General features: G+C 41.5%; 1 protein-coding gene across 1 annotated transcript in view; it reads left to right on the top strand.

Moving 5' to 3' along the window:
* sh3kbp1 (SH3-domain kinase binding protein 1) overlaps window positions 1–12500 on the top strand; it is a 64133-nt gene that overhangs the window by 39228 nt on the left and 12405 nt on the right. Inside the window, exons 8-10 of the mRNA XM_083632337.1 lie at window positions 6006–6075; window positions 6693–6787; window positions 12160–12261. Coding sequence (XP_083488463.1) covers window positions 6006–6075; window positions 6693–6787; window positions 12160–12261 — 267 coding nt within the window. The remainder of the gene's footprint in view (window positions 1–6005; window positions 6076–6692; window positions 6788–12159; window positions 12262–12500) is intronic.

Below are 12500 nucleotides of genomic sequence, written 5' to 3' on the forward strand. Positions count from 1 at the left end.
TATTGTACTTATTGATTGGAAGTGATTCTGATCTAACGACTGGAGCTTTTACAGCAACTTTTAGCCCTGCATCAAAACACCCTCTGGTTTGCGTTATATTAAAAATGTTTAGAGGCACTGCTAGGCCAAGAAAAAGTCTTGTGTATTTATTGCACTTGGCAAATAAAAATAAATAAATTCTGATTTTTATTCTGACAGTCAGCTTGAGAACAATAGATGTCAGTTAGTAAAGCATTGGTGGGCTTAAAAACACGAGTGTTGGTGCAGTCAGTTTGAAAACACTGTCCTTGTGTACATACTGTACAAGCATTGAGATCATTGCTGCCCCCATTCTAACCTTGTGAAGACTGCACAGCTTCTATGTCATGCTGTGATGCAGTAGGTCATCATTCTGCTAAGGAGAGAGAACACGGTGGTGGTGATGTACTGTCTGTGTGTTTGGTTAGTAGGTGAGAGGAAGCCGTTTTCCCCTGAGGCACAAAGCAGGACCCAGCTGTTTCTCTGATGTTGTCTCCACTTCATTAGTGAACCGTCCCGTACTAACACAGTGTGCTCTGCTTAGGAGGATGGCAAGACTGTTACCTTGACAGAAAAAACAAAATCAAAGGTACTGCTAATACTGCACCGCACCTCTTAGGGTTACACCGTTCTACTGTATGTGACAGGGAGTGGTGTTTTGGGTTACACTTAGGCCAAGATTGTAAGCTTTCAAATGATGTGTCATACATTGAAATCTGAAAATAGTTGAAGAAGATATGTTTATCTGAATGCTTGTACTCCTAAAAGCAACATTCAGAGAAAATCACCCGGAAAAGTATTTAGCGATTCTAAAAATGTTGTTTGTTATATTGAGCGCGTTCTTCATCTTCATCTAAACTTGCTTAATATGGAGAAAAAAATAAAAAGAATCTGCATTTGTGCAATTTCTACTTGTTATTCGTTTCACCAGTCCGTGTCACATACTGGCCAGATCGGTCAGGCAATGTCATGCTGAAATGATGAAGGGCCTTGCCAACAGCCATTGAATACGTTTTATTATTTATTATATTATATTAGTATACTTATTAGGATTTCTTTCATTTCAAATGGATGAGGTGAGGAATCATGCTGGAGTATTTCACTGAACAGCTTCAGGGTGGCAGGCTGTCAAAACCTGCTTTAAGGAGCTGCTAATCCACCTAAAAGAACCTCATCAAAGGGCTTTCGGTGGAGAGTTTCAGGGTGTGATCACCGCTACAGTTTGTTTTCCTTGGTCCAAACCATAGTGGAAAAGTTTACTTTGTCGCATTTGCGCATTTTGTTCATTTAGCCTCATGCTGCCCAATCACAAGCAAATCAGAACTTGTAAACAAAAGTCACATGGAAGAAGCAACTTGTTTATTGGACAGATTTGGTAACCCGTCGTCCCGCCAGGTTAGAGATTTTGGTGGCGGTGCGTAAAAAACAACAACACCTGATTCAAGTGGCTTTATCTTTAGCCTACTGTCTGCACTCTTCTCTGCTGTTTCAAACCAGTAAAGAACATCATAGAAATAGCTGAATATGAGCATCATTCCAGACCGTGGTTTGTCCTTGGTTCATTTTATTATGCTAGGCTTTCCAGGCATGAGGCTATCACATGTCAACACCCGTCTCCTTGCACAGATAAAACCGTGCGTCTTTGGGGTCATTTCCTGTAGATGGTTTGGATTACATTCTCACTCTTAACAAAATGCAGATCTCTTGGAAGAGGGCTGAGAGTTGCATTTTGAGGCGGTTTCGGTGTGGTTATTTGCTGAGTGGCATTGTTCTTCAAACCCAAAGGAGTCAATGCTGCAGTCTCAGTAAACCATTGCAAACAGGCCTGGTGTGACTGAGTGTCAAACAGGCCTGTTGTGACTCTGAGTGTCAAACAGGCCTGGTGTGACTGAGTGTCAAACAGGCCTGGTGTGACTGTGTCAAACAGGCCTGGTGTGACTCTGAGTGTCAAACAGGCCTGGTGTGACTGAGTGTCAAACAGGCCTGGTGTGACTGAGTGTCAAACAGGCCTGGTGTGACTCTGAGTGTCAAACAGGCCTGGTGTGACTGAGTGTCAAACAGGCCTGGTGTGACTGAGTGTCAAACAGGACTGGTGTGACTGAGTGTCAAACAGGCCTGGTGTGACTCTGAGTGTCAAACAGGCCTGGTGTGACTGAGTGTCAAACAGGCCTGGTGTGACTCTGAGTGTCAAACAGGCCTGGTGGGACTGAGTGTCAAGCAGGCCTTGTGTGACTGAGTGTCAAACAGGCCTGGTGTGACTGAGTGTCAAACAGGCCTGGTGTGACTCTGAGTGTCAAACAGGCCTGGTGTGACTGAGTGTCAAACAGGCCTGGTGTGACTCTGAGTGTCAAACAGGCCTGGTGTGACTGAGTGTCAAGCAGGCCTTGTGTGACTGAGTGTCAAACAGGCCTGGTGTGACTGAGTGTCAAACAGGCCTGGTGTGACTGAGTGTCAAACAGGCCTGGTGTGACTGAGTGTCAAACAGGCCTGGTGTGACTGAGTGTCAAACAGGCCTGGTGTGACTGAGTGTCAAACAGGCCTGGTGTGACTCTGATTGTCAAACAGGCCTGGTGTGACTGAGTGTCAAACAGGCCTGGTGTGACTGAGTGTCAAACAGGCCTGGTGTGACTGAGTGTCAAACAGGCCTGGTGTGACTCTGAGTGTCAAACAGGCCTGGTGTGACTGAGTGTCAAACAGGCCTGGTGTGACTGAGTGTCAAACAGGCCTGGTGTGACTCTGATTGTCAAACAGGCCTGGTGTGACTGAGTGTCAAACAGGCCTGGTGTGACTGAGTGTCAAACAGGCCTGGTGTGACTCTGAGTGTCAAACAGGCCTGGTGTGACTCTGATTGTCAAACAGGCCTGGTGTGACTGAGTGTCAAACAGGCCTGGTGTGACTGAGTGTCAAACAGGCCTGGTGTGACTCTGAGTGTCAAACAGGCCTGGTGTGACTGAGTGTCAAACAGGCCTGGTGTGACTCTGAGTGTCAAACAGGCCTGGTGTGACTGAGTGTCAAACAGGCCTGGTGTGACTCTGAGTGTCAAACAGGCCTGGTGTGACTGAGTGTCAAACAGGCCTGGTGTGACTCTGAGTGTCAAACAGGCCTGTTGTGACTGAGTGTCAAGCAGGCCTGGTGTGGCTGAGTGTCAAACAGGCCTGGTGTGACTGAGTGTCAAACAGGCCTGGTGTGACTCTGATTGTCAAACAGGCCTGGTGTGACTGAGTGTCAAACAGGCCTGGTGTGACTGAGTGTCAAACAGGCCTGGTGTGACTGAGTGTCAAACAGGCCTGGTGTGACTGAGTGTCAAACAGGCCTGGTGTGACTCTGATTGTCAAACAGGCCTGGTGTGACTGAGTGTCAAACAGGCCTGGTGTGACTCTGAGTGTCAAACAGGCCTGGTGTGACTCTGAGTGTCAAACAGGCCTGGTGTGACTGAGTGTCAAACAGGCCTGGTGTGACTCTGAGTGTCAAACAGGCCTGTTGTGACTGAGTGTCAAACAGGCCTGGTGTGACTCTGAGTGTCAAACAGGCCTGGTGTGACTGAGTGTCAAACAGGCCTGGTGTGACTGAGTGTCAAACAGGCCTGGTGTGACTGAGTGTCAAACAGGCCTGGTGTGACTGAGTGTCAAACAGGCCTGGTGTGACTGAGTGTCAAACAGGCCTGGTGTGACTCTGATTGTCAAACAGGCCTGGTGTGACTGAGTGTCAAACAGGCCTGGTGTGACTGAGTGTCAAACAGGCCTGGTGTGACTCTGATTGTCAAACAGGCCTGGTGTGACTGAGTGTCAAACAGGCCTGGTGTGACTGAGTGTCAAACAGGCCTGGTGTGACTGAGTGTCAAACAGGCCTGGTGTGACTGAGTGTCAAACAGGCCTGGTGTGACTGAGTGTCAAACAGGCCTGGTGTGACTGAGTGTCAAACAGGCCTGGTGTGACTGAGTGTCAAACAGGCCTGGTGTGACTCTGATTGTCAAACAGGCCTGGTGTGACTGAGTGTCAAACAGGCCTGGTGTGACTCTGAGTGTCAAACAGGCCTGGTGTGACTGAGTGTCAAACAGGCCTGGTGTGACTGAGTGTCAAACAGGCCTGGTGTGACTGAGTGTCAAACAGGCCTGGTGTGACTGAGTGTCAAACAGGCCTGGTGTGACTGAGTGTCAAACAGGCCTGGTGTGACTGAGTGTCATATGATGATGGAAATGCTGTTTCACATGGTTTTCCTCCTGGTGAGCACAAAAAAGAAGAAGCAAAACGGGCACAACAGTCCAGCTTTTAGCAGCTTCAATCCAAAAGTAGTGGTACTGTTGGTGGCCTTTAAAAACCCATATAGGTTGAACCCTGTACAGCCTACCCATACAAAGTTCAGAATGAGTACAGCATGGATACTTGGACATGGGAAAACTCTCTGTGATCTTGTAATGATGGCTCAATGCTCGTGACACCACATGGGTCTCATTAGGAAGGGAGAGAAGTGAGGGAGAGAGAGGAGTGAGAGAGAGAGGATGGGGGAGGGTTGGTGAGAGATATTAGTGGAGCTGGGGGGGGGGGGGGGTGCGGTCTCTCTCAACTGAACAGAGCTGCGTGTGTTTGGGACAGACCAGGCCCTGTGTGTGTGTGTGTGTGTGTGTGTGTGTGTGTGTGTGCGTTTCCTGTGGAAGAGCCACCCTGGTTCCACAAACACAGTCTAGGGATCCACTCCAGCCAGAAAACAACGGCCCTTTTAACAACCTACACACACACACACACACACACACACACACACACACACACACACACACGGGGGGGGGGGGGGGGGGGGGGGGGGGGGGGATTTGTCATGGGCACAATACAAGGTTGCTTCATATTAAACATCACGTAAATCACACAACATAGAAGCATTTGACACAGTATAAGGGCTTCACATATAAGAAACAACAAAACATAACAAAAGGACCGTTTACATTGACAACGTGACAGCTTAGCCAAGAGACTGTAGGAGTTAAAGTGCTAAGTTATTGCACATCGCTCTATTTAGACCTATCAGAATTCAGCTGACTGTAAAGTGCTCAGTGCTAGAGTGCTTGAGTGTCATTGCGGTCTCAGAAATGCAGGAAACCACTAGCTGCAGTAGAAGCAGAGGCAGGGTGAAAGATGCTACCCCCCCCCCCCCCCCCCCCGCTAAAACAAACAAACACACATGCAATGCATGTAACCGTGTGAGTGGAGGGATTCTTCCTGGCACGTCTCTAAAGCCGTTTTCCCACATGCGCTTTGTACCGCTAAATGACCGGAACGTGGTCTAATGCCTGCATGTGTGAAAGTTGTCGTGCCGGTATAAGCGCGACCCCGTCATCGCGGACATTTCACCAGTTTCGAGCCAGTCAGAAGAGCGGTATGCACGATAGCGGACTCAAGTGTAGAACGGGTCCAGTCATTTCCCGCGACACTCTCATGGGCAAGGTGTACACACGTTGCTTAATGTTCCAGCGGGCATAATCTAATCATTCGCGCACATTAAAGCAAACTGGCGAAATGATCTTGTGATAATAATGTGTGGGCGTGCTGATTTTCGCCTCTCTCCTCTCTGCTGCCTGCTCGCTGTCTGGCCACAGTCCTCCTCCTCCTTCAGTCAGCAGCCCGACAGGCACACAGAGAAGCAAATGCACGAAGCGAAATGTGGAAGTATTTTGCTTACGTTGCCGACAGCGAAGGCAAGCCCGGACACATCAAACGAAGCCAGTCTGTATAAAGTGCTTCAACGCGACGCAGGTGAACGGATAAACAAGCAAACGTATTTCACCATTCGGAGTTTTGCCGACACGTCACTCCCCACCCGCTCTGCAGTGCCGCCCCGCCCCCCAACATACAGGCAATTTGGCTGCTAGATTCCCATATGCGAGAGGAGAGATGTGAAGGGAAATGTCCGATATTGACTTACAGGTAATTTTCCGGTACGCATGTGGGAAAACGGCTGAAAACTAAAGGCTGTTCTCCCATCTTCTCCTCCCTCAGGCTCACGTGGGGAAAGCAGCCAGCATCGCCCCTGAAACCATGAAGGCTGAACCGGACAGTAAAGTGAAAGGTAAGGGGGAGGAGCTTATTGTCATCTCAGGTGTGGCAAATGTGGGCTTTCTGTCCACTACCAGTGGAATGCAGCATGCTAAATCTCAACATGTCTCGCCTCATGCAGATTTAGCCACTGACAAATGTACCTTGGTTCTATTGTGCAGTTTGGACATTCACACTGCCGTTTCCTTATTCTCAGTTAAGAGGAAGAGCTGGAGATGTTGGCTCATTCTAATGAATAATGAGTAATGATTGGTCAAAGAAAAAAATCCCCTAAAGCACAGCATGATGCTTTATCAACAATGGAACTGGTGGCAGTCAGTGATGTTTCTCTGGTTTTTACTGTATTTAGTTGAAATCTGATGATGGTGTTATATCATTGTATAAAAGCCATAATATCCAAAAGGACATTTGATGCTGTGATTATTGGTATTCTGGTGATGTGGTTCAGAATGCCCTCATGCATTATTACACTATGCTAAGTCTTTCGCCAGCATATTCGTCCTGTGCATGTGGTCTACCCTCAGTCCAATCCAAATTTGGTCCAATCCTGCTCTACTTCCTTGATTCTCAGTTTTGTAGTTTTGTTTGATGGCCCGGTCTGACTTTGTCTGTAATCTGATTGGCTCTCAGGGCGAGAGCTGTGTAAAGTCCTCTTTCCATACGAAGCACAGAATGAAGATGAGCTATCAATCAAAGAGGGCGAGATCGTTGCTATTATCAGCAAGGTGAGTCAGTGTGTATTTTGACATGTACATTATGAGTGACTTTACTCAGTTATGGATGGATTTGTCTGCTTCGTTTCTCATGTTTGGATGTTCACGTCTTTCGTTTGGTGATTTGATCAGGTAAGAACAGCGCCATTCAAACTGGTAATAAAAGTCATCACATTGAGGCTGCCTGAAAATGTCTCTGACACATGCCATGTGGTTTGTCTGGAGTGAAAACATAACCAAATACTGGAACAACACAATACCGTGCTCGGTGTTATGGGTATAAGTTTACAGATATTGACATCTGATAGCCAGCATGTATTTAGCACAAAATGAACCTAGGGCAAACTGCAGTCTCCACTGACACTCATATTCAGCTATTTATTCATGTATTCTTACCTAGTATGACACTCATATTCAAATATTCAGCTATTTATTCATGTATTCTTACCTAGTATGACACTCATATTCAGATATTCAGCTATTTATTCATGTATTCTTACCTAGTATGACACTCATATTCAAATATTCAGCTATTTATTCATGTATTCTTACCTAGTATGACACTCATATTCAGATATTCAGCTATTTATTCATGTATTCTTACCTAGTCTGACACTCATATTCAGCTATTCAGCTATTTATTCATGTATTCTTACCTAGTCTGACACTCATATTCAAATATTCAGCTATTTATTCATGTATTCTTACCTAGTCTGACACTCATATTCAAATATTCAGCTATTTATTCATGTATTCTTACCTAGTATGACACTCATATTCAGATATTCAGCTATTTATTCATGTATTCTTACCTAGTCTGACACTCATATTCAAATATTCAGCTATTTATTCATGTATTCTTACCTAGTCTGACACTCATATTCAAATATTCAGCTATTTATTCATGTATTCTTACCTAGTATGACACTCATATTCAGATATTCAGCTATTTATTCATGTATTCTTACCTAGTATGACACTCATATTCAAATATTCAGCTATTTATTCATGTATTCTTACCTAGTATGACACTCATATCCAGCTATTTATTCATGTATTCTTACCTAGTATGACACTCATATTCAGCTATTCAGCTATTTATTCATGTATTCTTACCTAGTATGACACTCATATTCAGATATTCAGCTATTTATTCATGTATTCTTACCTAGTATGACACTCATATTCAGATATTCAGCTATTTATTCATGTATTCTTACCTAGTCTGACACTCATATTCAGATATTCAGCTATTTATTCATGTATTCTTACCTAGTCTGACACTCATATTCAAATATTCAGCTATTTATTCATGTATTCTTACCTAGTATGACACTCATATTCAGATATTCAGCTATTTATTCATGTATTCTTACCTAGTCTGACACTCATATTCAAATATTCAGCTATTTATTCATGTATTCTTACCTAGTATGACACTCATATTCAGATATTCAGCTATTTATTCATGTATTCTTACCTGGTCTGACACTCATATTCAAATATTCAGCTATTTATTCATGTATTCTTACCTAGTCTGACACTCATATTCAAATATTCAGCTATTTATTCATGTATTCTTACCTAGTATGACACTCATATTCAGATATTCAGCTATTTATTCATGTATTCTTACCTAGTATGACACTCATATTCAAATATTCAGCTATTTATTCATGTATTCTTACCTAGTCTGACACTCATATTCAAATATTCAGCTATTTATTCATGTATTCTTACCTAGTATGACACTCATATTCAGATATTCAGCTATTTATTCATGTATTCTTACCTAGTATGACACTCATATTCAAATATTCAGCTATTTATTCATGTATTCTTACCTAGTATGACACTCATATCCAGCTATTTATTCATGTATTCTTACCTAGTATGACACTCATATCCAGCTATTTATTCATGTATTCTTACCTAGTATGACACTCATATTCAAATATTCAGCTATTTATTCATGTATTCTTACCTAGTATGACACTCATATTCAAATATTCAGCTATTTATTCATGTATTCTTACCTAGTATGACACTCATATTCAGATATTCAGCTATTTATTCATGTATTCTTACCTAGTCTGACACTCATATTCAAATATTCAGCTATTTATTCATGTATTCTTACCTAGTCTGACACTCATATTCAAATATTCAGCTATTTATTCATGTATTCTTACCTAGTCTGACACTCATATTCAAATATTCAGCTATTTATTCATGTATTCTTACCTAGTATGACACTCATATTCAAATATTCAGCTATTTATTCATGTATTCTTACCTAGTATGACACTCATATTCAGCTATTCAGCTATTTATTCATGTATTCTTACCTAGTCTGACACTCATATTCAAATATTCAGCTATTTATTCATGTATTCTTACCTAGTATGACACTCATATTCAGCTATTCAGCTATTTATTCATGTATTCTTACCTAGTATGACACTCATATTCAGATATTCAGCTATTTATTCATGTATTCTTACCTAGTATGACACTCATATTCAGATATTCAGCTATTTATTCATGTATTCTTACCTAGTCTGACACTCATATTCAAATATTCAGCTATTTATTCATGTATTCTTACCTAGTCTGACACTCATATTCAAATATTCAGCTATTTATTCATGTATTCTTACCTAGTCTGACACTCATATTCAAATATTCAGCTATTTATTCATGTATTCTTACCTAGTATGACACTCATATTCAAATATTCAGCTATTCATGTATTCTTACCTAGTATGACACTCATATTCAGCTATTCAGCTATTTATTCATGTATTCTTACCTAGTATGACACTCATATTCAAATATTCAGCTATTTATTCATGTATTCTTACCTAGTCTGACACTCATATTCAAATATTCAACTATTTATTCATGTATTCTTACCTAGTATGACACTCATATTCAGATATTCAGCTATTTATTCATGTATTCTTACCTAGTATGACACTCATATTCAGCTATTCAGCTATTTATTCATGTATTCTTACCTAGTATGACACTCATATTCAAATATTCAGCTATTTATTCATGTATTCTTACCTAGTATGACACTCATATCCAGCTATTTATTCATGTATTCTTACCTAGTATGACACTCATATTCAAATATTCAGCTATTTATTCATGTATTCTTACCTAGTATGACACTCATATTCAGATATTCAGCTATTTATTCATGTATTCTTACCTAGTATGACACTCATATTCAGATATTCAGCTATTTATTCATGTATTCTTACCTAGTATGACACTCATATTCAGATATTCAGCTATTTATTCATGTATTCTTACCTAGTCTGACACTCATATTCAGATATTCAGCTATTTATTCATGTATTCTTACCTAGTCTGACACTCATATTCAAATATTCAGCTATTTATTCATGTATTCTTACCTAGTCTGACACTCATATTCAGATATTCAGCTATTTATTCATGTATTCTTACCTAGTATGACACTCATATTCAGATATTCAGCTATTTATTCATGTATTCTTACCTAGTATGACACTCATATCCAGCTATTTATTCATGTATTCTTACCTAGTATGAACACCAGAGAAGGTAAATTATGGCAACGAGCACAGACAAGTCATTCATGCTTCGATAAAGTTACCAAACAGTCCAATAAACGAGGTGCTGTGAGTGCATGTGACTTTTGTTTACAAGCCCTGCATAGGGCTGGACGATAATTCAATATTATCGTTTATCGTCTTTCAGAGGAATCATTTCGTGATGATATGAAGTACTGTAGTAAAGAGGCAGTCGCACATCCAACACAATAAAGCAGGTGCAGGAACCAAACACAGTCAAACGTAAAAAAGAAAGAAGGTCCTGTTTACCTTTTAATTAGCCATCCAACGACAGTGACGTTTCAAGCTCACGCGCCTCAGACATGAAAATACATAGAAAGACGCCATGTTTAAATATACCTGTGGCCCGGTCATGTGACATGTCACATGATCCCGGAGAAGTGACATAGTAGAAAATACATTGACAATACAAAAATATGTTTATACAAACATCAAATCTATACAGCTATACTACAGCATAGTAGTATAGCTGTCATATGCTAAAACTGGCTAGGTCTAAATAGGCGCCTCTATATTTGAAAGGATGACCCTAAAGAATATACCAAGGATTCATATCCAGTAAGCTCTCACTATAAGCAATAAGTAACATTAGAATTACGATGCGCAGCACAGGAGACTACACCAGTTATTAAAGTTCAAAATAGCAGCAGCACAGAATAGAAACACAGAAATAGATCATGACAGATGTAAATATCTCAAGACAGTTAAAGAAAAGGTTTTATGCTGAAATCCTCATTGAGACCTCTAGGGGTGAGGGTATCCAGTGTGTAGATCCAGAAAAGTTCCCTTCTCAGGATTAAAGAGTCAAGGTGGCCTCCCCTCCGGGGGCAGTGGGCAGCCTCAATACCAATGTATCTGAGCGTGGATATATTGTGTCGTGACTCATGCCTCTGTGAAGTGGACAGCTACAGGGCTAGATGGATCATGATTAGGGATTGCACACCTGTGTTCGGTGATACGAGTTTTGAGGGCTCTAGATGTTTTTCCAATGTCAACAAGACCACAGGGACATTGCAGTTCAAGTTCAAGTTCATTTTATGGGCATCAAAAGAGATAGAAAATTTGAGATGAGGATTCCGCCGATTCATAAAATCATGGAAATGCATCAGTTGGGTTTTAGGACCTGTCCATATGAAGAAAACGTCATCCAGATACCTCTTCCAGTTAGAGATGTGATGAAGAAAAGGATTTATTTGTTCATTGAAGATAGAATCTGCCTCGAAGAGTCCCACGTACAAGGAGGCAAAACTCGGTGACATCTTGGACCCCATGGCCACCCCTGATACCTGTAGAAAGATGATATGAAGACATTTTAATATTGGGACATATTTCTGTGGTCTAAATTGATGATGACAAGCACATTTTACTTAAAAACTCCCATAAAATTAAGTATGTTAGGAATATTACTTGAATATGGTTTGTTTGACATCACACCTATTACCATTCGGTTCAGTGAGATGAACATTAATTTGGTGATTTTGCATACATGAACCATATTGTGATACATATTGATATCGAGAAAAATCCTTATACTTATCGTGATATTGATTTCACCCATATCGCCCGGGCAACCCTACACATATAATTGGTCAGTGTAACCCATGTGACCCAAAATCAAATAAATTAAATACAAAAATGCAACAAAGTAATTTTTTGAGCGATGGGTTCTGACCAGAGCAAACAAACTGTCGGTGTGATTGCATGTGTGTGTGTTTGTGTGTGTGTGTGTGTGTGTGTGCGTGTGTCTGTCTTGTCCAGGACTGTGCAGACGCAGGCTGGTGGATGGGGGAGATTGGGGGAAGACAGGGTGTCTTCCCAGACAACTTTGTCAAGATGTTTGTTCCTGAAGTGGAGAAAGAGGTAATACTGTCTGGCACACAAAAATCAACGCGTATTTTAAGCCTCCTGTGTTTGTTTATGTTTATGTTTATTTATTTATAGGGACAGCACACATTAATCAATCACAATTGTCGGTGTACTTAATTAAATTATCCCAGCTAAGGATGTCATGCTTGCTGAGAATATTGCAATGTGTAATGTGTAGTGTGTGTGTGTGTGTGTGTGTGTGTGTGTGTGTGTGTGTGTGTGTGTGTGTGTGT

Source organism: Poromitra crassiceps (genome assembly GCF_964638095.1).
Source record: "Poromitra crassiceps genome assembly, chromosome: 2".
NCBI lineage: Eukaryota > Metazoa > Chordata > Actinopteri > Beryciformes > Melamphaidae > Poromitra > Poromitra crassiceps.